The sequence below is a fragment of the Haliotis rufescens genome, unplaced genomic scaffold (assembly GCF_023055435.1).
Source record: "Haliotis rufescens isolate VD_foot unplaced genomic scaffold, xgHalRufe1.0.p SCAF_8, whole genome shotgun sequence".
Classification (NCBI taxonomy): Eukaryota; Metazoa; Mollusca; class Gastropoda; order Lepetellida; family Haliotidae; genus Haliotis; species Haliotis rufescens.
The window spans coordinates 27,973,719-28,001,185 of NW_025964372.1; the positions used below are offsets into that span (position 1 = coordinate 27,973,719).

The 27,467-nt window shown below is 40.1% G+C and overlaps 4 protein-coding genes across 4 annotated transcripts; 1 reads left to right on the forward strand and 3 right to left on the reverse strand.

The window, feature by feature from the left end:
* Positions 1–1,786: 1,786 nt before the first annotated feature.
* LOC124143512 (fucolectin-1-like) lies at positions 1,787–6,017 on the forward strand. The gene is made up of 3 exons (XM_046512512.2): positions 1,787–1,850; positions 4,762–5,016; positions 5,465–6,017. Exons 1-3 carry the CDS (start codon positions 1,802–1,804, stop codon positions 5,896–5,898), a joined length of 738 nt encoding a protein of 245 aa, XP_046368468.1. The 5' UTR covers positions 1,787–1,801; the 3' UTR covers positions 5,899–6,017.
* A 4,986-nt stretch (positions 6,018–11,003) lies between these two features.
* LOC124143513 (fucolectin-like) lies at positions 11,004–13,064 on the reverse strand. Its single transcript, XM_046512513.2, has 3 exons — positions 13,016–13,064; positions 12,149–12,403; positions 11,004–11,694 (listed from the first exon to the last, which is right to left on the reverse strand). Exons 1-3 carry the CDS (start codon positions 13,062–13,064, stop codon positions 11,222–11,224), a joined length of 777 nt encoding a protein of 258 aa, XP_046368469.2. The 3' UTR covers positions 11,004–11,221.
* A 4,596-nt stretch (positions 13,065–17,660) lies between these two features.
* LOC124143514 (fucolectin-like) lies at positions 17,661–19,702 on the reverse strand. The gene is made up of 3 exons (XM_046512514.2): positions 19,666–19,702; positions 18,813–19,067; positions 17,661–18,357 (listed from the first exon to the last, which is right to left on the reverse strand). Exons 1-3 carry the CDS (start codon positions 19,685–19,687, stop codon positions 17,879–17,881), a joined length of 756 nt encoding a protein of 251 aa, XP_046368470.1. The 5' UTR covers positions 19,688–19,702; the 3' UTR covers positions 17,661–17,878.
* Positions 19,703–24,690: 4,988 nt separating this feature from the next.
* LOC124143530 (fucolectin-like) lies at positions 24,691–26,650 on the reverse strand. Its single transcript, XM_048389763.1, has 3 exons — positions 26,602–26,650; positions 25,640–25,894; positions 24,691–25,190 (listed from the first exon to the last, which is right to left on the reverse strand). Exons 1-3 carry the CDS (start codon positions 26,648–26,650, stop codon positions 24,697–24,699), a joined length of 798 nt encoding a protein of 265 aa, XP_048245720.1. The 3' UTR covers positions 24,691–24,696.
* Between the last annotated feature and the right edge of the window lie 817 nt (positions 26,651–27,467).

Sequence of the window (27,467 nt, forward strand, 5' to 3'; positions counted from 1 at the left end):
AAAAAATAAGTAAATTCGTGTATGTTATGGCACAGTTCCGCTGTAGTTGACATCAATGATGTATTGAGACAGGTAGACATGTGCACGTACCTAAAGAACAAAGACAGCACAAGGGCCACGTAGAGACAGAGTATCATGTTTTGCTGATCTGTACTGTGTAAAAGGATCACCAGCAAATGTACTTAATCCAGAAATATTATGACCGCCTCCGTGGTCTAGTGGCAGAGCGTCCGCCCGGAGAGCGGAAGGTCCGGGGTTCGATCTCCGGGTGCGTCATACCAAAAAGACGTTAAAAGATGGTACTTGTTGTTACCCTGTCTGACGCTCGGCATTAAGGGGCTAAAACAAGGACTGGTCGGCTCGGAGTCAGTATATTGTGTCTGAGTGGGGTATTCATGTTAAACTGCGGCATTGTATCTCAGTGTCCTTGCACTAAAATCGGCAGTACAAGCAGCCACACACACGTGCATGCACGTCGCTTTATAAGTGCAATAATCTTGGACGCGACGTTAAATCCAATTTCACCTCACCTCACCATAAATATTATGTCCAGCCATCACAAGTAAAATTTAATATACGCAAAATGAAGCAGTTTTAAGAAATGTAGTTACCATAAAATGAATGTTAAAAAAACTTAAGTTATTCTGATCTGCAAACTCTACAGAGTGTCATAATGTATAAATGAACGGAGCTGAATACTTGACTAGATACTGGACTAGATAATGTACAGCGGGCCGACGGCCTACATCTGTAGTGAATGGAGAGTACTTTATTATATACTTCAGTGTGAAAGACTGAGTTTTCCTAAGTTTGCAGTGAACATAACACTTGATATTTCACTGCTAAAACATATAACACTGACGGAACTATTGTCATACAAGAGTTCCCTCCCCTTAAATTGTCTCCCTTTATCGTTAGTGTCAAGCCAGCACACACATTGTTGACGTCCTTTTTACGTTAGTTCCACACTGACAAGGCAAAGGAATAAAAATATCGCATTTATGGAGTTAATATCACTTCTTTCCGTTTGTAATTCTCTCGAAAATGTTTCTTTGTAATCTGTTAATTTCTGATTCAACTCGTCAATCGAGACTGTTCGTTTCGCAAAGCGCAAGTTTTGTTACTTGACCAGCGTTTATTGTTTCGCTTCCAACAGCGGTCTCCTAGTTTTCATTTTGTTGTTGTTCAAGATGATTTTATATAAGATTATATCGAAATTTATGACAAAGAATTTCCGTGACCCTAAATAAGTTTTGATACTTTTTATATTTTAAAGATTCTGCAAACACGAAACTGCTTTTTTGTCGCAAATACAAGAGGCGGTGAACCGTCCCTGTGTGTTAGGTACGGAGAATTTTCGTTTCAAGGTTTTACATTTGTAATGAAATAATTTAGTTTTCCTTTAGAAAACTGCAAAAAAAGTATATAATAAATAGGATATATCAAGTGATTCGTGAAATATTATGTTTCTCTTTTCACTCACTCACCCTCAGCAGACAAGCTGAATAGCATAATGATTAAAGTTATTTACCTACGTAACGCCATTAAAGCTGCTTGTATTGACTTCCGTTAGATATGTATACTTGTATATACTTAACGGGACTCCTAGTGTTGACACATCAATGTTGACACATCAATGTTGACACACCAATGTTGACAGACATTTAACCAAACTAAATATTATGATGTTAGTCATTAAATATTAATGAAATGTTATTGCAGTTTTAAATTAGAATTCTTAAGGGTATATATTCTGTAATTCCTCTCTGATTCGACACAACTCGGTTGTTCTTCAAGCAAGATGATCGCTCCCGTTCTCTCTCTCCTCATGGCCCTTGGTTCTGCCAGTGGTAAGTTACACTTCTCTTCGTGAACATGCTCTGCTTGGTATATCTTCTTGAACACGGGGGGCACGGGTGGCCCAGTCGTCTAAAGCGCGATTTGCTGTGCAGAGTTGCGTCCCGTGGACACGCCAGAAGCCTATGATTGTGGGTTCGAATCCCGGTTCGACCCGGTTATGTTTCTAGATTTGTCAGCACCATACCCGTGCTCGTGGGTTTCACCGAAGTGATAAACGTCTGAGACCTGCATCACTTCGGGCTTTCCTCCCACATTAAGCTGACACGTAATACTGTTAAAAGCGGCGTTAAACACAACTCACTCACACTCCTTGAACACGCCCGCTCCCCGGGAATATGCTCTATCCACTAGACCAGGATGGCAATTTGTATATAGTATGGGTGTTTCATTATATACTTTAGTGTGGAGGACTGAGGTTTTCGAAGTTGAGAAAAGTTATACCTTCATTGCAGTGAACATAACTTTTGATATCTCCCTGCTGTGAACATAACACTTTGACGGAACTATTGTTATACAAGTTATACCGTGTCTAGTCACTACACAAACTGTGGACTTCCTGTTCGCGTTAGTTACACATTGACAAGGCACAATAATGACAGATGGTCATTTATGGAGTTAATATCGCTTCATGCCGTTAGTTTTTCTTTTGAAAATGCTTCCTTATAAACTGTAAATGTGTCATTTAACTCGTCAATCGAGACTGTTCGTTTCGCAAAGCGCCATTTTTGTTACTTGACCAGCGTGTATTGTTTTGCTTCCAACAGCCGCCTTGTAGATTTCAAGAGCATTTTTGGTTAAAGTTAATTTTGTTTATGTATTTAAAGATTTTGCAAACAAGAAACTACATTTTTATTTGCAAATACAAGGGGTGGTGAAGTGTCCCTGTTTTTTAGGTTGGGATAATTTACGTTTCAAGGTTTTGCATTTGTAATGAAATAAATTTAGTTTCCGGTCGACAACTACCGGTGCACACAAAGTATATGATAAATAGGATATTCCACTTGTCACGTGAAATATCATGTTTCTTTCATCTCGTGACGGGGGAAAAGGAGAAAAGCAAAAACAAAGGGAAAATATCTCCTTTCCCTTCGTCACTCAATGAGAGTAGCATTATTTCACTCGACACATGGTGTATCCTCTATACGAACGTCGTACAACTGAGGGTCGCATTATAAAACATGCCCCGGTTCTTGTTCCCCCAAGACCCGTCAGTCTAAAACCACACCGAACATCGGTCATCTCGTGTAAAATGTATGAGTGAGTGAGTTGTGTTTAACGCCGCTTTTAACAGTTTTCCAGTCATGACGGCATGTCAGTTTAATGTATGAGGAAAACCCGAAGTGATGTAGGCCTTAGACGTTTACCACTTCGGTGAAACCCACGAGCACGGGTATGGTGCTGGCAAACCTAGAAACATAATTGGGGCGAACCGGGATTCGAACCAACAATCATAGGTTTCTGGCGTGCTCAAGGGACGCAACTCCGCACAGCGAATCGCGGCGCCTTAGACGACTGGGCCACCCGTTGTCCCGTAAAATGTACGAAGACAAACATTGATTTTATTTACAGTTTATTCTCCGGTCGTTTTATATGTAACACAACATCTGACCTTCATCTGTTTCCGAATGTTGTACATACACCTGAAGCTCCAACTGAGTGGAGAACTTGTATCAATATTGAAATTTGAACTTTGACTCCCATGCGTCAATGGCGGTGTGTTGAATACGTACAACATTTTACGAATCCAGCGGGTTGGGACGAATGTCAATGGGAGTGCACCAACGTTCACATTTTACAACCCCGTACATGTATCAAACATGTAACGGGGTTTTACGAGAAATAGTTCACTCATTGATTTGTCCTTGTTCTGTCTTGTGCAGCTATCATAACCTTAGTATGGTACCTCGAAGAGGGGTCAAGGTCATTTGTGACGTTTAAGTGAAGTATTTTAAACGCAGGACCTCGTTCGAGAAAGAGTGAGTGAGTGAGATTTTACGCCGCTTTTAGCAATAATCCAGCAATATCACGGCAGGGGACACCACAGATGGGCTTCACACATTGCTCCATGTCGGAAATCGAACCCGGGTCTTCGGTGTGACGAGCTTTAACCACTAGGCTACCCGACCGCTCCTCGAGAAAGAGAACTTTGCGAAACGACTGTCATAACTCTTATACTTTACCGTAACTTGTATAATCGCAAAGTCTAACCATAGCATGGCAGTTTGCATCAAATGTAAGTAGTAGCCCAGATAATGCGTGCAACACGTCACAGATCAGCTCGTGGCCTGTGTATACGATGTCGTACATCACGCTTTTGTTGTAGTTGGTCTTTCCTTCCCTTGACCAGACAGCGGGCCCCACCCCCTACAGTGGTACATGAATGTAATATAACAATATCAGGGCCCGGTTCCACAAAGCGATCTTAACGCCAAAACTGCCAAGTCTATGTTAAAGTATGGAAATTACGATCGTCTCAGCGCTACGTTCGCTTTGTGGAAATGGGCCCTGGAATATACAATAAGTGAGTGAGTATGGTTTTATGCCGCTTTTAGCAATGTTCCAGCAATATCACGGCGGGACACCAGAAATGGGCTTCACACATTGTACCCATGTCGGGAATCGAACAAGGGGCTTCAGCGTGACGAGCGAACGCTTTAACCACTAATCTACCCGACCGCCCCTATATACAATAAGACGTCAAAAGATTATTTAAATTGATTTCAGATTTCATAAAATGTGTTTTGAAACAACAGTTTATGTCATATAACCATGCTAGGCCGACTTCAGCAATAACCATTAACCTGACCTTTTCGTTAAATAATAATTGATAATTATATAAAATTCAAAACTTTAATGTATGTTTCTTGTTCTTACAATATTTGTTTGGTCCTTGTTGTTCAGCATCGAGCGTTTACATTTCCATAAGCGAGGTCGCTTCAGGACAGCCAACAGAGTCCACGTCGTCGTTTTACTACGCAGCCATAACCCTTAACGCAACGTCGGACTTGGCCGTCGATGGCGACACCAATGGCGACTTCCTCTCCGGCAGCTGCTTCTCCAGCGATGTTCCGGACGTCAACCCCGTATGGTACGTCGACCTTGGCGAAAATTTCAACATCTACAGCGTCAAGATCTACAACAGAGGGGATTGTTGTGGTGCGTTGCTTTCTGCCTAACTTTCTGTTAATTAGCAGAATGAGTGAGTGAGTGGTTAGGTTAGCGCCGCTTTGAACGATGTTCCAGTTACGTCACGGCGTGTCAGCATAATGTGGGACGAAAGCCCAAAGTGATGCGGGTCTCAGACGTTTAACACTATAGTGAAAGCCATGAGCACGGGTATGGTGCTGACAAACCTCGATACATAATCGTAATCATGGTCACATGTTTAGACAACTAATGAATTAAATCTGTTGAATGTTTTCTTGGGTTTTTCTCATCTACATGCTCCGCTTGAGAGGGAATGTGTCGGCGGGTCATAGAAATGATATAAACAGGTTTGGTTAAACATGGAACTGAAATACCAATCAAAGCAGTGTTAAACTCACTCACTCACTCAAATATCATTATAATCATTGTCATAATATTTATCATTTTCGATTCGCAGCTGATCGTCTCGCTGATTTTGCCATCGACGTTGTCGAGAACAACCCCTTTTCTGGCGACCCTGGCAACGTGGTCAACTGTGGCAACATCGGCAACCCCGGGGATGTGGGCCTCAATGGAACAATAGAGATTACATGTCCTTTCCAAACCCTGTACTATAAGCACTACTTCAGCATTGTGTTCCCCACCGGCCGATACATCCGCATCACCAAAACGGGCGAGGGAATGATGGCGTTTTGCGAGATCGAGGTCAACGCCGCTACCAACATCTTCTACAAATACTCCTCCCGCGAAGAAAGTGGCGAAAATGGCCTTGCTCCAGAGGGCTTGAATACGTTCAAACCCGCAGCGGAAAACATGCATTATGTCCCAGTGACCTTACCCGTCACAAGCGACGCCTATGGTGATCAAAGTCAGGAGACGGAAGACGAATGAAAACGACATCCGAAAGGGAAACTTCTATCTACTCAGTGTTTCCTTGGCTTTGTCTCCCTTGAGAGAGAGTGTGTGGTCGGAGCATAATATGAAATAAACCATTTTGGTTCAAAATAAAACTGCTGAGTTTGTATGTTTTGTTTTTAAGTTATGGGCAAAATGGTTGACAATTTAACAATTTGACTCAAGTGTTCAAAATCAGTTGTGAATTTTGAACATTTTCGAAAAGGTATTTTTTTCAGAAATCCATGGGGTGGTTATTTAGAACTGGTGAGAGATGAGAAATATAGAGAAAATACAGATGGCATAACCCTTAACAACACACAATAGCAGCGGATATTAACAGTCGGTATACAAAAAGTATACTTCCGGACAAAACGAAGTATACACCCATGTTTGATGGTGGCTTAAAATGAAGCAAATGAGGAATCATTATTCGATGGTGATGTATTTGATACGGATATCATAGTTGCGTTTTGAACCATACGTTTGTAGCATTTGTAGAAGTGGCTTTTTTCTGCCTAGTAACGTTTTGATACAGTTTGTAATCAAATCCAATTTTCAAGTGTAAAAACATTTTGTTCCGGCAGTTTATACACCTCTTCCCTGAAATGCTTTAGTTTTACAAAAAATAATCGTTTAAAGGTAATGCCGGATGTGGTGTTGCTTCGGTTCCTTATTGACCGCCTCCGTGGTCTAGTGGTAGAGCGCCCACCCGGAGAGCGGAAGGTCCTGGGTTCGATCCCCGGCCGCGTCATACCAAAAGACGTTAAAAGATGGAACTTGTTGTTACCCTGTCTGGCGCTCGGCATTAAGGGGCTAAAACAAGGACTGGTCGGCTCGGAGTCAGTATACTGTGTCTGAGTGGGGTATTCATGTTAAACTGCGGCATGGTATCTCAGTGTGCTAGCACTATAAATCGGCATCAGTCCGGACTAGTACAAGCAGACACACACACACACACACACACACACACACACACACGTCGCTATATAAGTGCAATAATCTTGGACGCGACGTTAAACCCAATTTCACCTCACCTCACCATATAAGCAAAGATATCTTACAGAATATTTCTCTATATATGATGCAGTTTGTTTCACTGAAACACATCTGGATGTATCTGCAGATAATGAAGTTTTACACTGGCAATCATTTCATGATTCAGTGAGGAAAGATAGAATTGCTTTTGGCGGAGGCGTTATGATATACATGACTAAGTGTTTAACATACAAGAGGATGTATGAACTAGAAACTGTTACTGATGAGAGTATATGGATAAAAATATGTTTTCCTCAAGGGTCTTTGCTACTCTGTGTTATTTACAGACCAGGACACAATTTTATAGAGTTTTGGAGTCGTTTAGATAATTGTATCGAGGTTGGATTGGATGTATCATGTTACATGGCTACTGACGGTGATTTAAATGAAACTTTATTATCTAACAGAAATTATTATAGAAATGAAATTGTACCCCCCAAAAACATTAAGTAATGTAATTGTTGTGTCCACCAGAGTCTAAAATCTAGCACACTTTTGAATCAATCATTGTTTGTTAAGATGTCGACGTGAAGGACAGTGGTGTGATCGACTTTGATCACAGATCACAGACGTAGCACATATTATAGCATATAAAGACAACATGAATAGTTATGCTAACACCGATAAATTTCTTTCAAACTTTATAACGATCATATTGATAATTATTTAGATATGTTGTCAAAAATTGTGGAACATCTACAATCATTCCCCCGTAATGGAAAAAAAGATACGGATGACAGTTTCAGGTTTTACAAAAATCAGGGATATTGAATAAATATTTCCAATTCATATCTACCCTAATTGAAGAACGCGAATAATTACCATATTTTCAAGCAACACACTAAGATACCTTTTGATAAATTAACTGTCGTTATAAAATGTCTAATTATTTAGGCATCTGATACAGACAGAATGAATCATAAACTATTTAAGAAAACAGTAAACAGCATCAGTAGTGTTTTATGTCTGTTGTTCAATCATTCTTTGAGGTTAAATGCATATCCATCAAGACCTCATGTTATGCCTTTGTATAAGAAAGGTGATCATCCAGTTGTGTCAAATTACACTCATTAGTTAAATAGGTAAATTGTTTGACTGAGTTGTATTTAGGCATCTTTATAACTATTTTCGTGACAATAAATTGTTATTGAAATACAATTAAGGCTTTCAAAACGTTTATTCCACTGTTCATGAATTAATCGAATTGTATAATCAATTTTGTATATCTTTAGATGATAGTGAAAATTATTGTATGGTTCTTAGTGATGTGTCAAAAACATGTGATCGCGTCTGGCATAATGGGCTTATGTACAAATTAGAACAGAAATGTTAGAAATGTATGATAGAAAAGGGATTTTACTTCAATGGCTGTCTAGGTATATAAGCAATCGTACTCCGTCAGTTTTGTTTTAAGCGGGGCTCTATCAAATCAAGGATTTTGAAGGCTGACGATCTACAGAGGTCGGTGTTAGGTCCCCTTTTATTCATTGTATTTGTTAATGACATTGCTGATGAATTAGATTTCACAACAAGACTCTTTGCTGACGATACAGCAATCGGCTTTCCTCAACCTGATAATCAACAAGATGAATCAACTCTAAATATAATCTAAGCTAGCTATGTAATAGGGCAAAACGATGTTTAACTGAATACAACCCTGATATAACAAAAGCGGTTATAACTAATTGTAATAAAGAAGTTGTTCATCCATAGAACTTGTCTTACTTCACAATATCATCTCTTTTGAGACGTAATCTACAGCAGGGCGACACTCATAACTTGTCACGGTCCGGTTATCCACGTGTGCCGTCATGTCAACAGAACATCCATATTCGGTTTGTGCATCTACGGAATCGAGACAAAACTGCCACATTCACAGCTCGGGCAACGCTACTTTTAACAGTATTCCATGTCAGCTTAAAGTGGGAGGAAAGCCCGAAGTGATGCAGGTCTCAGACATTTACCACTTCGGTGAAACCCACGAGCACGGGTATGGTGCTGACAAACCCTGAAACATAATTGGGGCGAATTGGGATTCGAACCCACAATCATAGGTTTCTGGCGTGCCCAAGGGACGCAACTCTGCACAGCGAATTGCGGCGCCTTAGACGACTGGGCCACCCGTGCCCCCTATTGAGGAATAGCAACATCCTGCCCCGAACGTCCAGCGATACGCCCAAGTTTGCTTCTGCGTCACCGTCAGGTACGCCTTGCTTAGTGTGGACAGCATATAAGGTTCAGAAGACAAGACGAGGACAGTATGCTGTTCACAGGTGAGACCACCTTTCATCTGGTCAGCTCTGATGGTCGTGCAAGGGTCTACAGGCGTCTATGAAAACGTTTCAGTGTCGCTTGCGTTACGGAGGTGTAATTGTATGGGGTTGCATCGCAACTCAACGGAGAAGAAATCTCATCATTGCTAATGGTAATTTGAATGGCCTACGCTAGAGGGACAACATTTATGCAAATGTAGGGACGTAACGTCATGTTGCAGCAGGATAGAGCCCGCCCACCCCTTGAACGTTTTGTATAACTGACTGTTTGAGGTTGCATACTGTTGCTGTACTTCCATGGTCGGATGTTTCTCCAGACCTTTCCCCCATAGAATATGTCTGGGGTGAGATGGAACAAAACCTTATTTATATATATAACCGGTAACGTTAGCTTCGTTGGGCCAAACTTTGATTGACGTTTGGAACAACATCCCAGGGTTGTTTTCCATCATCTGGTGTCTTCAATGCACCGCTGCTGCCTCAATGGTATCCACGCAGATGGTGGTCACACCCGATATTAACATTGCAGCTGTTACACCATTCCTTTTTAGAGCGTGTCGCTCTGTCCTCTCTTACCAGGTATTGGTTTTTCAATGAATTACCAAATCTTATGTTGCTATTAGTATCATAAACGCCACTTTATATTAGTTACAGTTATTTATTTCCATTGTTAAATATAATTTTTTTTGGTGTAAAATATGAGATGTAGGAAACACCTAATGTAAAAAAATGGTCAAAGATATGAAGGTAATAAGTCAACGGATCGGATTAAAAAATACTGATGAAGGCAAGAGAGGTTACGCGACCGGTCTATCTGTGTATACAGTGTGATACAAATCTGTACATCACACGTGTGTCGTATTGACAAGGCATTTATCATTTTTATTGGATAACCATGACCTCTAAGTCACAAGGACACACACGAAACGTTCTGTCAGAAAACAATTCACGAGTCTTCTTCGAGACTTACACTTTATAAGCGAGTGAGTGAGTATGGTTTTACGGTGCTTTAACAATATTCCAGCAATATCATGACAGGGGACACCAGAAATGGGCTTCACACATTGCACCATTGTACATGTGGGGAATCGAACCCATATCTTCGGCGTGACGAGCGAACGCTTTAACCATTTAACTACCACACTTTATTAAACGAAACAAGCAGGCCAAACACGTCAATGTCGCTAAGAAGTTATATCTTAACAAAGATCTTATTATTGAATTCAAGACATCATTTAGACATATAGGCAATACTCGAATCACAACAATTGGACTTAAGTAATTCCGATTTCAACTTATATTTACTTATTTCCTACCTGTTTCAGCATTTTGGTCCTTTTGTTGACATAGCATGGCACGTTAACGAATGTCCATTGTGTTATTTAGGTGAGCTAGACCAACGTAGACGTATAAAACAAAGTTTGGAAATTTTAGTAGTCATTAAATATTACCACATTCTTTTCTGTCCAAACGTATCTAACACCGTTATACGTGGAAAAGTTGAGGTCGTCTTAATGGTGAGTAATAAAACAATAAAATAATTGTTTTGTAAAACATTGTTTCAATGTTTCTATCTTGTCTTAATATGTCATATAACTTTATACATGTATACATTAATGGTTGGAAACAAAAGTATAACGACTTAACATTGTTTTTGTTTGTCATCAACAAATAATCGTTTCGACACTTTGATGTACGTCATCCCTGTAATATATTATTTCGAATGATTATATATTGTTCCTTGTCACTCTGTTGACAACAAAAGATGAACAAATGGTCGTACAGCAGGGATTTTTTATTGAGACGACAAGAAAAAAACATTTACATTTATTTCGCGATTGAAGGTATTTAATAATATTGATTCAGCTGTTCCAATTAACGTCAGTACGAGTCCAATCAGACGCAGCTTCCGGTTAATGTTGTTCCGGTTGCGATTGAAGGTATTTAATAATATTGATTCAGCTGTTCCATTTAGCGTCAGTACGAGTCCATTCAGACGCAGCTACCGGTTAATGTTGTTCCGGTTGCTGTTGAGCATTTGGCTGGGCGGCTACAGGAGCGGGCACGGGGACGCGGTGCATGTCTCCCTGGGGCTCGAACTGGGTGACGGTAATGTTGGAAGCAGCTCCATCAGCAACACCAGCGTTGGCTACACCAACACTGGAGTATGGGTAGTAGACGTTGGTTGCAACGTTGACTTGAACCTCACACAGTGTCAGTAGTCCATCAGCATCCCCAGTGCTTGTTTTTGTAATACGGATGTAGCGGCCATTTTGGAAGACGGTGTAGAAGTAGTAGTAATAGTAGTAGTAGTAGTAGTAATAGTAGTAGTAGGTTTGAAAAGGACATACAATTTCCCGAGACTGGCTCAACCCAACACCTCCGGGGTTGCCGATAGTGCCACAAGTTTGGACAGTTCCCGGGGTGCCAGTCAAGGGATTGTTCTGAAGAATGTCGACCCTGATGTTGTTGAGACGTTCAGCTGCAATGCGAAAGGCATGTTGATATAGTTATACACTTTAGTCGTTGTGGTATGTCATCATCAGGGTTATCCACAGAAATAGGGGAGGCACTGTCTCAAAATATTGTCACTTTAAATACTACAGGAAGTAGGAGGTTTAAGGAATAAATTTTCAAATGACCAGTTTGAAGTAACATTTGTAAAGCATTAACAACGCTATTATTGATGCAGTTGATTCTAAGTCAGCCATTCACCAGACAAGTAAAACTATAGGTCATTATGCAAAATGATAGAAAAAAAGTAAATATCAACCATAATATGCTTTAAGCTTTAAGAAATCACTCGAATCTGTTGCGTCCGGAAGTAGAATCGACTCGCACCCTTTGAATCTACATCCGCAATCAACAGGTACTCGTTAATTTTCCATGACGTAATAATGACAGAGGATACAGTGAATGAAACAATATACACTTACCACAGCAGTCTCCTCTGTTAAAGATCCTGACGCTGTAGATATTGAAGTTTGCTCCAAGGTCGACGAACCACACGGGGTTGTCGTCGCTGATGGCACTGGAGAAGCAGCTGCCTGAGAGGAAGTTGCCATTTGTGTTGCCATCGACGGCCAAATTGGAGGTCGCATTTAGTCCTTGAGCGGCGAACACGAAAGACGATGTTGACCCCGTTGATTTACCCGTCGCGATCTGGCTTGTTGAAACGAAAACGTTTTGTCCTGCAAGAAATATAAGAAGTGTAGGAATGACTTTCTGAAGTAAAATGTGTATGAAAACGGAATGACAGTTACATGAAGTAAGAATGACATGGCTCCTATACTGACTGATGTGCACGTGCTTTCGCGACATATTCTTCTCATGGGATGACCGATAAACTATAGTAATATACAAGAATCAGGTGGTTCTTAGCTAATCTCCCATTGCTGACTGAAGTGTATATTGTTTCGAGACATAGACTTGACAAAATGAATGCCATGACCCATAACGAATCAACTAACTTGAAACTCAAACTATGTATTTCGTTTGTTGTCTAACACCGTACTCAGCAATATTCTGTAAATAAACGAATCCTGACTAGAAAATCCATGATTGACATCGTCAGCATCGATCTAAAAATTGGGATACGATGACATGCATCAACCCAGTCAGCGAACCTGACCACCCGATCCCGTTAGTCGCCTCTTACGACAAGCAAAGCCGCTTTTTATGCCAAGCATGGGTTGCTGCAGCCTATTCTATCCCGGATCTTCACGGGTCGAAGGCCCAAACTAAAAAAGCCAGATATAGCCAGATATAAATATAAAAGGGATATAAATGTAGTTCTATCTCACCTTGGGTAGAACCAAACAGCATCAACAGGGAAATTAGAAGACCAAACATCTTGAGCATCAGTTTGTTGAGATATGTCTTCTAGTAGAGAAAGACAGGAGAATTTATAGTTTCCTTTCTTAATCAAGAAATTGATGGTTTAATTTTAAAACCAGTAGGGGTTTTGGTACAGAAGTTCAAATTTGAAACGTTTAATGAGAATCCTAATTTGATACAGACAGAACGTGTTCGCGTAGTATAATTATATATTGCATAATAGGACAATGTTTGTGAAACGTGGCAACACATGGGCTATAGCTGACACAGTCCTGAGAGAACATGTGTTGCGACAGTTCCTATCTGAAATTGGGTGTAGAAATGTTTATGGGATAAACACTGCAGTTCAAGTATAGGAACATTGTTTAAGATTTATTTTGTGATTGCTGGTTTGTGACATCGAGCAACTAAGTTTCAAAGTTTCATAAACATTAAATCTCAAGCTTTAAAATAGTGCCATATTAGCCTTAAAGTTTTTACCAAAGAACTTTTGTTTTAATTTTAAGCAACCAATTCCATTGTTGTTTCAACGTTAAATCTTCAGTTTTGGAAAACGTTACAGATTCCATGGATTGCTGACGATAAAAACAATTTCCAAGGACTTTTTAAAAATTTGCACGACAAATATTCGAAATTACGATAATTCTTATTAAAATGCCTACATTTATCTAAAACCAGTTTGTAATTATATATATCTTTAGCCTACAGAATACTATGGGTTAATGGGTATATGAAAAAGAATGAATAGTTGTTGCTCAATCTCTTTTTTAATTTAATTTTATTGAGAAGAGATGAAGGCTAATAGCGTTCAAAATACAGAATGTTCAACATGTAGATTTATGTACTTATGTGGAGGCTTAATTTTCTTAATAAATCGTTTGCAGTGTCACGATACAAAGATTTGTGTAGAAACCCTTGATATCATATCATTATTTCAAAAGTTAGTATTTTTTTATGATGCTTCTAACCCATCGTTAATCACGTTAAGAAATCAATCTGATCAAAATATCTTATATTCTTCAAAGAAACCAGAGACTGAGTCAAATTAAAAACTTCACATTTTTAAAAGTAATCCCATATATGATATACAACGGACAAATGTATCAGAGAAGGTAATTTTTAATCATTTATGTCCAAAGAAGGATTTTAATTGACGGTGGTAACCATAATTTGTTCCAAGCACCTACGGTATTGGGTAATAACATCAACAGTTTAAATCATAAGTCCCAAGCAGGAGAATCTGATGGCACACAAGTTCAGGGGCGTGTATGGCCACCATGTGCGTTGACAACTGCCACACAACGCCTCCGCATGGGCCTTGTGATGCTTGTGAACACATGATTGGGAAGACGACGCCATTGTTGCTGCAAAATGGTGCCAAGATCTTGCAAATTCTGTGGTTGGTTCTGGAGAGTGGGCAGACTTCTGCCAAGAGCATCCCAGACGTGTTCGATGGGATTGAGGTCGGGAGATCTTGACGGCCAGTCCATGACGTTGACTACCGCATTCTAAAGAAAATTCCTTGTCAAAATTGCTGTGTGGGGTCTGGCATTGTCGTGTTGGAAGATCAAACCGGGTCAATGTGCTGCCATAAAAGGCAGAAGATCTGATGCCAGTACCTGGTCGCAGTAAGCAGCAGGGTTGAGGTTGCCACGGATGACAAGAAGCCTGGAACGTGCATTGCCACAGAAAGCAACCCACACCATGACACTTCCGCCTCGAAATCTGTCAACTTCCTGTACACAACACTAGGCGTAACGTTCATGACGGCGCCTCCACACCCTCTCCCTACCATCAGCAAATCGAAGATAAATCGGGATTCATCACTGAAGACAACTTGATTCCAATTCCTCTGAGTCCATCGTAAGTGTCGCTGTGCCCACAACTGACGTTGACGTCTGTGTAATTGAGTCAGAATCGGCCCGCAGTATGGCCGTCGTGCTTGAAGGTGAGCAGTTCTCAGATGGTTTCAAACAGTTTGCGCACTCAGTCTACCCCTAAACAGTTCATTTCTGGTTGATGTAGCCGTCAAAAATCGGTTACGGAGGTGGCGTAAGACAATCTGACGATCCTCTGCATGTGACGTCACACGTGGTCGACATGGCCGAGTGCGATGGGCGGTGGTACCCGTTTGCTGTAGACGCGTCTGTAAATCATAAACAGTCGGTCGACTACAACCCATCGTCCTTGCGACTTCAGCTACGGACGTTCCCGTCTGCAACATGCCGATGGCACGTTCACGTTGCACATTTGAAAGGCGTGGCATGACAAATGGCCGTAAAGACTTTTGTTTTCTTGTGTTTTTCTTCTTTTTCTTAATGACTGCTTACAAGTATGGCTGAAAACACGTTCGGTATTTTGGCCACGTGACCAGCTGCACGTGAAAAACCACTTTTGCCACTATAGTGCTGTGCACATGATTTTGATCGATTCACCTGCACAAAAACGGGTGTTATCCGAAGACAATACGTGGCCATTACTGTTTAAATACACAATACGGGCCCACAATGATAACTGGTCAAAATGTTAAAATTTGAGGATTGTGAAGCTTTGAATTTGGTTCAGTATATTTTTCAAATCAAAAGAAATTTGAAAAGTTTGGAGAATATCTTTTCCACAAAACCCACAGATCTGAATCGCCATGAATATGTGCAGGACCAATAATACTACTTGGATGTGTTCATGCAATTGATGTGACAATTTTTTTTATTCTGTTTTTAAATAAAAAACAAAACTGAGTTTCAATTGTGGAAAATGTTTGAGCCTCTTCTTCTCCGAAGCTATACACCTAAGAAACATATGTAGAATTACAGTTGGATTCCGATTTAATCATACCTTTCGTATGGCAGGAGTACAGATTTGCGGCGTCGGGGAAAGAACAAAGACTTCCTTTTAATGCAAATGTGTGAGTGGTGGGAGAGCAGAACATGCTTACTCTTTTCGTGAACACCTGGTGTCATCACCGATATTCAGTGATCCATTCATCCAATTTCCTCCACAGATTTGTCTATGGCGCTCAATGGAATCTGTTTCGGTGGATGATAGAGACTGATTATTTTCTATGTTCTTGAAGTGGGTCGATGTGTCTGTCTGGTGGTAGATTGAATTCTCCAAGATTCATCATAACGTCAGTACCATGTATCAATTATGCTTCGGCAACTACAAAAGAAATGCTTCTGTGAAGGAAAAATACATATATTTGTAATGTTCTTTACTTGTAAGCAGTATAATACATGCACTAGTAGGCAGCAGACGTATTTAAAGGTTAACAAATCGTTTTCAGTTTCAACGAAATCAGTAAATGGGTCATCCTGTCACTGCATTGTCTGGTCATGACTCGAGTGTTTCCAGTCCGCCATCGTAAGGCGGGAGTACAGCTGTGCGGCGTTAGGAAACAAAGAACCCTTCCCTATTATATGCAAATTGTGTGAGCGGTGGGTGCAACCGGTAGGGCAGGACATGCTAACCCTTTACGCAAACACCCGGTGCATCTCTGATTTTCGGTGAAGTATTCATCTAATCTTCACCACTGTTTTCCTTTTTGCGCTCAATGGAATCCGTTTCGGCGGATCATTCTTTTGCATTGGCGTTGGTGTTTTATATTTACATGTAGGTAATGAATAAGTTTATAGTTTTCTTAAAATTCCGAAGTTTGGCTTATTCCGTGTTGTGTATGAAAATATGGTTACAAGACTTATTTTGTAAACATCATCACCTGCTTTGGCCATTGTTGGGCTCATTACGAAATTAATATATATATATATATTTCAGGAATTTCTTAACTGTTTGTTGAGGTATAATAATGAAAGATCTAACATAAATATCATACCGTCCTCTCATAAAGGCAGATATCATTAGCGGTAGGGCAGGACACGCATACAGTTTTCGTGAACACCTGGACTCATCACTGATTGTCAGTCATCAATTCATACATAAGAATACTAAGTTGCCTTTTACGTCCATTGGCATCTGTTCCGGCAGATAATCGTGAATGATGATTCTCCGGCATTGACTTTAATACGTATCAAGCATAAAGAAACATACTCACTTTTGTATACATTTTGAGAAAATGTTTCAATTTCCGTGGACACGTGGTCCTCAATATGAGTAAATAACTAAACTCAAGTCATACTATTTGCGACGTTCAGAGAACTTCAGTATTGTGATTTACTGAGTGTTTGAGTGATTAAATGATTGATTGAGTGGGTGTGTTTGTTGATTCTGTGAGTAAGTTTGGTTTTACACATTCTTTATTTCTCCGACTATCACAAGAGGGAGGTAGCGATTTGAATAATTGTGTTCTAAACATTGTTTTATTTATGTCACACTTGGAGTCATCAAAGAATTGGCTTCACTCATTCTGCCAATCGTTGAAATCGACCCCAGGCCTAATGGCTTATGGCCAGTGATGGCGCTATTTTAATACTTGCTCCTTATCATTAGAGCTGAGCGTTGCCATCAGCTTGTGGTCGAAGTGTCTTGTGACATTGGAAAATGAATATAAAACTGTTAAATATTAGATAAGCAGAGTGTTTATTGACAGGGACAATACAAAGTCAAATCATCAAAACACAGACATTATATTGCATGAATAGGAGTAGAAAGTCTTCATTCTCCCGGGGAATATTCTCAATAAGAATTTGTTTCATTAAAGGTCTTGTGAGACATACACAAGGATACAACATCAGGTTTGTTTAGACGTAGGTGCTCCAGTTTAAATTATGTAACATAATCACGATTTTTGTTTAGCGATCTCAGTACTGATCGAGTGATAGTAAGGCGTCTTTTCAGTAAACAGCAATACGAGTTCTCTCAGACGCAGCTTCCGGTTAATGTTGTTCCGGTTCCTGTTGAGTATTTGGCTGGGCGGCTACGGGAGCGGGTATGGTGACACGGTGCATGTCTCCCTGGGGCTCGAACTGGGTGACAGTGACTCCATCAGGAAGAGATCCGACTTTGGGAGTAGCTTCATCAGCAACACCAGCGTTGGCCACACCAACAGTGGAGTATGGGTAGAAGACGTTGGTTGCAACGTTGACTTGAACCTCACACAGTGTCAGTAGTCCCTCAGCATCCCCAGTGCTTGTTTTTGTAATACGGATGTAGCGGCCATTTTGGAAGACGGTGTAGAAATAGTAGTAATAGTAGTAGTAGTAATAGTAATAGTAGTAGTAGGTTTGAAAAGGACATACAATTTCACGAGACTGGCTCAACCCAACACCTCCGGGGTTGCCGATGGTGCCACAAGTTTGGACAGTTCCCGGGGTGCCGGGAAGAATGTCGACCCTGATGTTGTTGAGACGTTCAGCTGCAATGCGAGAGGGATATTGATATAGTTATACACTTTAGTCGTTGTGGTATGTCATCATCAGGGTTATCCACAGAAAAACGGGGAGGCACTGTATCTTTGTATTGCCACTTTAATACTACAGGGAGTGGGAGGTTTAAGGAATAGATTTTCAAATGACCAGATTGAAGTAACTTTATTTAAACCATTAACAATGCTATTGTTGATGCAGTTGATTCTAAGTCAGCCATTCACCAGACAAGTAAAACTATAGGTCATTATGCAAAATGATAGAAAAAAAGTAAATATCAACCATAATATGCTTTAAGCTTTAAGAAATCACTCGAATCTGTTGCGTCCGGAAGTAGAATCGACTCGCACCCTTTGAATCTACATCCGCAATCAACAGGTACTCGTTAATTTTCCATGACGTAATAATGACAGAGGATACAGTGAATGAAACAATGTACACTTACCACAGCAGTCTCCTCTGTTAAAGATCCTGACGCTGTAGATATTGAAGTTTGCCCCAAGGTCGACGAACCACACGGGGTTGTCGTCGCCGATGGCACTGGAGAAGCAGCTGCCTGAGAGGAAGTTGCCATTTGTGTTGCCATCGACGGCCAAATTGGAGGTCGCATCTAGTCCTTGAGCGGCGAACACGAAAGACGATGTTGACCCCGTTGATTTACCCGTCGCGATCTGGCTTGTTGAGACGAAAACGTTTTGTCCTGCAAGAAATATAAGAAGTGTAGGAATGACTTTCTGAAGTAAAATGTGTATGAAAACGGAATGATAGTTACATGAAGTAAGAATGACATGGTTCCTAGACTGACTGAAGTGCACGTGCTTTCGCGACTTATTCTTCTCATGGCATGACCGATAAACAATAGTAATATACAAGAATCTGGTGGTTCTTAGCTTATCTTCCAAGCTGATTGAAGTGTATATTGTTTCGAGACATAGACTTGACAAAATGAATGCCATGACCCATAACGAATCAATTAACTTGAAACTCAAACTATGTATGTCGTTTGTTGTTTAACACCATACTCAGCAATATTCTGTAAACAAACGAATCCTGACTAGAAAATCCATGATTGACATCGTCAGCATCGATCTAAACAATTGGGATACGATGACATGCATCAACCAAGTCAGCGAACCTGACCACCCGATCCCGTTAGTCGCCTCTTAAGACAAGCATAGTCGCTTTTTATGCCAAGCATGGTTTGCTGCAGCATATTCTATACCGGATCTTCACGGGTCGAAGGCTCAAACTAAAAGAGCCAGATATAGCCAGATATAAATATAAAAGTTCCATCTCACCTTGGGTAGAACCCAACAGCATCAACAGGGAAATGAGAAGACCAACCATCTTAAACATCAGTTTGTTGAGATATGTCTTCTAGTGGAGAAAGACAGGAGAATTTATAGTTTCCTTTCTTAATCAAGAAATTGATGGTTTAATTTTAAAACCAGTAGGGGCTTTGGTACAGAAGTTCAAATTTGAAACGTTTAATGAGAATCCTAATTTTATACAGGCAGAACGTGTTCGCGTGGTATAATTATATATTGCATAATAGGACAATGTTGGTGAAACGTGGCAACACATGGGCTATAGCTGACACAGTCCTGAGAGAACATGTGTTGCGACAGTTCCTATCTGAAATTGGGTGTAGAAATGTTTATGGGATAAACACTGCAGTTCAAGTATAGGAACATTGTTTAAGATTTATTTTGTGATTGCTGGTTTGTGACATTGAGCAACTAAGTTTCAAAGTTGCATAAACATTAAATCTCAAGCTTTAAAATAGTGCCATATTAGCCTTAAAGTTTTTACCAAAGAACTTTTGTTTTAATTTTAAGCAACCAATTCCATTGTTGTTTCAACGTTAAATCTTCAGTTTTGGAAAACGTTACAGATTCCATGGATTGCTGACGATAAAAACAATTTCCAAGGACTTTTTAAAAATTTGCACGACAAATATTCGAAATTACGATAATTCTTATTAAAATGCCTACATTTATCTAAAACCAGTTTGTAATTATTAATATCTTTAGCCTACAGAATACTATGGGTTAATGGGTATATGAAAAAGAATGAATAGTTGTTGCTCAATCTCTTTTTTTAATTTAATTTTATTGAGAAGAGATGAAGGCTAATAGCGTTCAAAATACAGAATGTTCAACATGTAGATTTATGTACTTATGTGGAGGCTTAATTTTCTTAATAAATCGTTTGCAGTGTCACGATACAAAGATTTGTGTAGAAACCCTTGATATCATATCATTATTTCAAAAGTTAGTATTTTTTTATGATGCTTCTAACCCATCGTTAATCACGTTAAGAAATCAATCTGATCAAAATATCTGATATTCTTCAAAGAAACCAGAGACTGAGTCAAATTAAAAACTTCACATTTTAAAAGTAATCCCATATATGATATACAACGGACAAATGTATCAGAGAAGGTAATTTTTAATCATTTATGTCCAAAGAAGGATTTTAATTGACGGTGGTAACCATAATTTGTTCCAAGCACCTACGGTATTGGGTAATAACATCAACAGTTTAAATCATAAGTCCCAAGCAGGAGAATCTGATGGCACACAAGTTCAGGGGCGTGTATGGCCACCATGTGCGTTGACAACTGCCACACAACGCCTCCGCATGGGCCTTGTGATGCTTGTGAACACATGATTGGGAAGACGACGCCATTGTTGCTGCAAAATGGTGCCAAGATCTTGCAAATTCTGTGGTTGGTTCTGGAGAGTGGGCAGACTTCTGCCAAGAGCATCCCAGACGTGTTCGATGGGATTGAGGTCGGGAGATCTTGACGGCCAGTCCATGACGTTGACTACCGCATTCTAAAGAAAATTCCTTGTCAAAATTGCTGTGTGGGGTCTGGCATTGTCGTGTTGGAAGATCAAACCGGGTCAATGTGCTGCCATAAAAGGCAGAAGATCTGATGCCAGTACCTGGTCGCAGTAAGCAGCAGGGTTGAGGTTGCCACGGATGACAAGAAGCCTGGAACGTGCATTGCCACAGAAAGCAACCCACACCATGACACTTCCGCCTCGAAATCTGTCAACTTCCTGTACACAACACTAGGCGTAACGTTCATGACGGCGCCTCCACACCCTCTCCCTACCATCAGCAAATCGAAGATAAATCGGGATTCATCACTGAAGACAACTTGATTCCAATTCCTCTGAGTCCATCGTAAGTGTCGCTGTGCCCACAACTGACGTTGACGTCTGTGTAATTGAGTCAGAATCGGCCCGCAGTATGGCCGTCGTGCTTGAAGGTGAGCAGTTCTCAGATGGTTTCAAACAGTTTGCGCACTCAGTCTACCCCTAAACAGTTCATTTCTGGTTGATGTAGCCGTCAAAAATCGGTTACGGAGGTGGCGTAAGACAATCTGACGATCCTCTGCATGTGACGTCACACGTGGTCGACATGGCCGAGTGCGATGGGCGGTGGTACCCGTTTGCTGTAGACGCGTCTGTAAATCATAAACAGTCGGTCGACTACAACCCATCGTCCTTGCGACTTCAGCTACGGACGTTCCCGTCTGCAACATGCCGATGGCACGTTCACGTTGCACATTTGAAAGGCGTGGCATGACAAATGGCCGTAAAGACTTTTGTTTTCTTGTGTTTTTCTTCTTTTTCTTAATGACTGCTTACAAGTATGGCTGAAAACACGTTCGGTATTTTGGCCACGTGACCAGCTGCACGTGAAAAACCACTTTTGCCACTATAGTGCTGTGCACATGATTTTGATCGATTCACCTGCACAAAAACGGGTGTTATCCGAAGACAATACGTGGCCATTACTGTTTAAATACACAATACGGGCCCACAATGATAACTGGTCAAAATGTTAAAATTTGAGGATTGTGAAGCTTTGAATTTGGTTCAGTATATTTTTCAAATCAAAAGAAATTTGAAAAGTTTGGAGAATATCTTTTCCACAAAACCCACAGATCTGAATCGCCATGAATATGTGCAGGACCAATAATACTACTTGGATGTGTTCATGCAATTGATGTGACAATTTTTTTTATTCTGTTTTTAAATAAAAAACAAAACTGAGTTTCAATTGTGGAAAATGTTTGAGCCTCTTCTTCTCCGAAGCTATACACCTAAGAAACATATGTAGAATTACAGTTGGATTCCGATTTAATCATACCTTTCGTATGGCAGGAGTACAGATTTGCGGCGTCGGGGAAAGAACAAAGACTTCCTTTTAATGCAAATGTGTGAGTGGTGGGAGAGCAGAACATGCTTACTCTTTTCGTGAACACCTGGTGTCATCACCGATATTCAGTGATCCATTCATCCAATTTCCTCCACAGATTTGTCTATGGCGCTCAATGGAATCTGTTTCGGTGGATGATAGAGACTGATTATTTTCTATGTTCTTGAAGTGGGTCGATGTGTCTGTCTGGTGGTAGATTGAATTCTCCAAGATTCATCATAACGTCAGTACAATGTATCAATTATGCTTCGGCAACTACAAAAGAAATGTTTGGCCCGAGACATTAAATCTACCTTCTGTGAAAGACAAGAACATATTTTTTAATGTTCTTTACTTGTAAGCAGCATAATACATGCACTTGTGGGCAGCAGACGTAATTAAAGGTTAACAAATCGTTTTCAGTTTCAATGAAATCAGTAAATGGGTCATCCTGTCACTGGATTGTCTGGCCATGACTCGATTGTTTCCAGTCCGCCATCGTAAGGCGGGAGTTTGTGCGACGTTAACAAACAAAGAAACCCTTCCCTTTTTATGCAAACTGTGTGAGTGGAGGGTTCTACCGGTAGGGCAGGACATGCTAATCCTTAAGACAAACAGCTGATGTCATCTCTGATTTTGGGTGAAGTATTCATATAATTTTCACCACTGTTTTTCCTTTTTGCGCGGATCATTCTCTGGCATTAACGTTGGTGTTTTATATTTACATGTAGGGAATAAATTAAGATTATATTTTTCTTAAAATTCTGTAATTTGGCTTATTCCGTTTTGTGTGTGAAAATATGGTTACAAGACTTATTTTGTAAACATCATCACCTGCTTTGGCCATTGTTGGGCTTATTACGAAATTAATATCATATATATATATATATATTTCAGGAATTTCTTAACTGTTTGTTGAGGTATAATTATGAAAGATCTAACATAAATATCATACCGTCCTCTCATAAAGGCAGATATCATTACACAGCAACTCTCTCCTCATTTGATGAGTATGATGGTTGGTGAACAACAGTGACTTGAGGTTAGTTTAAGATATATGTGCTTGGTCAAAAAGTACCGGAAATTATTTATAGCAGGAAATGTCTTATTTTTATGCAAATTGTGTGTGTGGCGGGCGGTAGCGGTAGGGCAGGACACGCATACAGTTTTCGTGAACACCTGGACTCATCACTGATTGTCAGTCATCAATTCATACATAAGAATACTAAGTTGCCTTTTACGTCCATTGGCATCTGTTCCGGCAGATAATCGTGACTGATGATTCTCCGGCGTTGACTTAAATACGTATCAAGCATAAAAGAAACATACTCACTTTTGTATACATTTTGAGAAAATGTTTCAATTTCCGTGGACACGTGGTCCCCTATATGAGTAAATAACTAAACTCAAGTCATACTATTTACGACGTTCAGAGAACTTCAGTATTGTAATTTACTGAGTGTTTGAGTGATTAAATGATTGATTGAGTGGGTGTGTTTGTTGATTCTGTGAGTTAGTTTGGTTTTACACATTCTTTATTTCTCCGAATACCACAAGAGGGAGGTAGCGATTTGAATAATTGTGTTCTAAACATTGTTTTATTTATGTCACACTTGGAGTCATCAAAGAATTGGCTTCACTCATTCTGCCAATTGTTGAAATCGACCCCAGGCCTAATGGCTTATGGCCAGTGATGGCTCTATTTTAATACTTGCTCCTTATCATTAGAGCTGAGTGTTGCCATCAGCTTGTGGTCGAAGTGTCTTGTGACATTGGAAAATGAATATAAAACTGTTAAATATTAGATAAGCAGAGTGTTTATTGACAGGGACAATACAAAGTCAAATCATCAAAACACAGACATTATATTGCATGAATAGGAGTAGAAAGTCTTCATTCTCCCGGGGAATATTCTCAATAAGAATTTGTTTCATTAAAGGTCTTGTGAGACATACACAAGGATACAACATTAGGTTTGTTTAGACGTAGGTGCTCCAGTTTAAATTATGTAACATAATCACGATTTTTGTTTAGAGATCTCATTACTGCTCGAGTGATAGTGAGGCGTCTTTTCAGTAAACAGCAATACGAGTTCTATCAGACGCAGCTTCCGGTTAATGTTGTTCCGGTTCCTGTTGAGCATTTGGCTGGGCGGCTACGGGAGCGGGTACGGTGACACGGTGCATGTCTCCCTGGGGCTCGAACTGGGTGACAGTGACTCCATCAGGTAGAGATCCGACTTTGGGAGTAGCTTCATCAGCAACACCAGCGTTGGCCACACCAACAGTGGAGTATGGGTAGAAGACGTTGGTTGCAACGTTGACTTGAACCTCACACAGTGTCAGTAGTCCCTCAGCATCCCCAGTGCTTGTTTTTGTAATACGGATGTAGCGGCCATTTTGGAAGACGGTGTAGAAATAGTAGTAATAGTAGTAGTAGTAATAGTAATAGTAGTAGTAGGTTTGAAAAGGACATACAATGTCCCGAGACTGGCTCAACCCAACACCTCCGGGATTGCCGATGGCGCCACAAGTTTGGACAGTTCCCGGGGTGCCAGTCAAGGGATTGTTCTGAAGAATGTCGACCCTGATGTTGTTGAGACGTTCCGCTGCAATGCGAGAGGCATATTGATATAGTTATACACGTTAGTCGTTGTGGTATGTCATCATCAGGGTTATCCACACAAATAGGGGAGGCACTGTCTCTATATATTGTCACTTTAATACTACAGGAAGTGGGAGGTTTAAGGAATAAGTTTTAAAATGACCATTTGAAGTAACTCTGTTTAAACCATTAACAATGCTATTATTGATGCAGTTGATTCTAAGTCAGCCATTAACCATACAAGTAAAACTGAAGCAAGTATAGTCGCTTATGCAAAACGATAGAAAAAATAAACATCAACCATAATCGAATCGAATCTGTTGAGTCCGGAAGTAGAATAGACTCGCACACTACGAGCTCGTTGAATCTCCATCCGCAATCAACAGGTACTCATGAATTTTCCATGACGTAATAATGACAGAGGATACAGTGAATGACACAATGCACACTTACCACAGCAGTCCCCTCTGTTGAAGATTCTGACGCTGTAGATATTGAAGTTTGCTCCAAGGTCGACGAACCACACGGGGTTGTCGTCGCCGATGGCACTGGAGAAGCAACTGCCTGAGAGGAAGTTGCCATTTGTGTTGCCATCGACGGCCAAATTGGAAGTCGCATTTAGTCCTTGAGCGGCGAACACGAAAGACGATGTTGACCCCGTTGATTTACCCGTCGCGATCTGGCTTGTTGAAACGAAAACGTTTTGTCCTGCAAGAAATATAAGAAGTGTAGGAATGACTTTCTGAAGTAAAATGTGTATGAAAACGGAATGATAGTTAACATGAAGTAAGAATGACATGGTTCCTAAACTGACTGAATCATACGTGCTTTTGCGACATATTCTACTCATGGCATGACCGATAAACTATAGTAATATACAAGAATCTGGTGGTCCTTAGCTTATCTTCCTAGCGGACTGAAGTGTATATTGTTTCGAGACATAGACTTGACAAAATGAATGCTATGACCCATAACGAATCAACTAACTTGAAACTCAAACTATGTATTTCGTTTGTTGTTTAACACCATACTCAGCAATATTCTGTAAACAAACGAATCCTGACCAGAAAATCCATGATTGACATCACGAGCATCGATCTACACAATTCAGTGAACCTGACCACCCGATACCATTAGCCGCCTCTTACGACAAGCAAAGTCGCTTTTTATGCCAAGCATGGGTTGCTGCAGCCTATTCTATCCCGGATCTTCACGGGTCGGTGGCTCAAACTAAAAAAGCGAGATATAGCCAGATATAAATATAAAAGGGATATACTGACTGACTGAGTATGGTTTTACGCCGCTTTTAGCAATATTCCAGCAATATCACGGCGGGGGACACCAGAAATGGGCTTCACACATTGTACCCATGTCGGGAATCGAACAAAAGGGATATAAATGTAGTTCTATCTCACCTTGGGTAGAACCCAACAGCATCAACAGGGAAATGAGAATACCAACCATCTTGAGCATCAGTCAGTTGACATATGTCTTCTAGTGGAGAAAGACAGGGGAATTTATAGTTTCCTTTCTTAATCAAGAAATTGATGGTTTAATTTTAAAAAACCAGTAGGGGTTTTGGTACAGAAGTTCAAATTTAAAACGTTTAATGAGAATCCTAATTTTATACAGACAGTACGTGTTCGCGTGGTTTAATTATATATTACATAAGACAATGTTGGTGAAACGTGGCAACACATGGGCTATAGCTGACACAGTCCTGAGAGAACATGTGTTGTGACAGTTCCTATCTGAAATTGGGTGTAGAAATGTTTATGGGATTAACACTGCAGTTCGAGCATCGGAGATGAATGGAACATTGTTTAAGATTTATTTTGTTGATTGCTGGTTTGTGACATCGAGCAACCAAGTTCCAAAGTTGCATTAACAATAAATCTCAAGCGTTAAATAGTGCCATATTTGCCTTAAAGTTTTTACCAAAGAACTTTTGTTTTAATTTTAAGCAACCAATTCCATTGTTGTTTCAACGTTAAATCTTCAGTGTTTGAAAATGTTACAGATTCCATGGATTGCTGACGATAAATACAATTTTAAAGGACTTTTTAAAAATTTGGACGTCAAATATTTGAAATTATGATAATTCTTATTAAAATTCCTATCTAAGACCACATGTATTTATCATGTGTAAATGTTCGACATGTAGATTTATGTACTTATGTGGAGGCTTAATTTTCTTAATAAGTCGTTTGCAGTGTCACGATACAAAATTTTGTGTAGAAACCCTTGATATCATATCATTATTTCAAAAGTAAGTAATTTG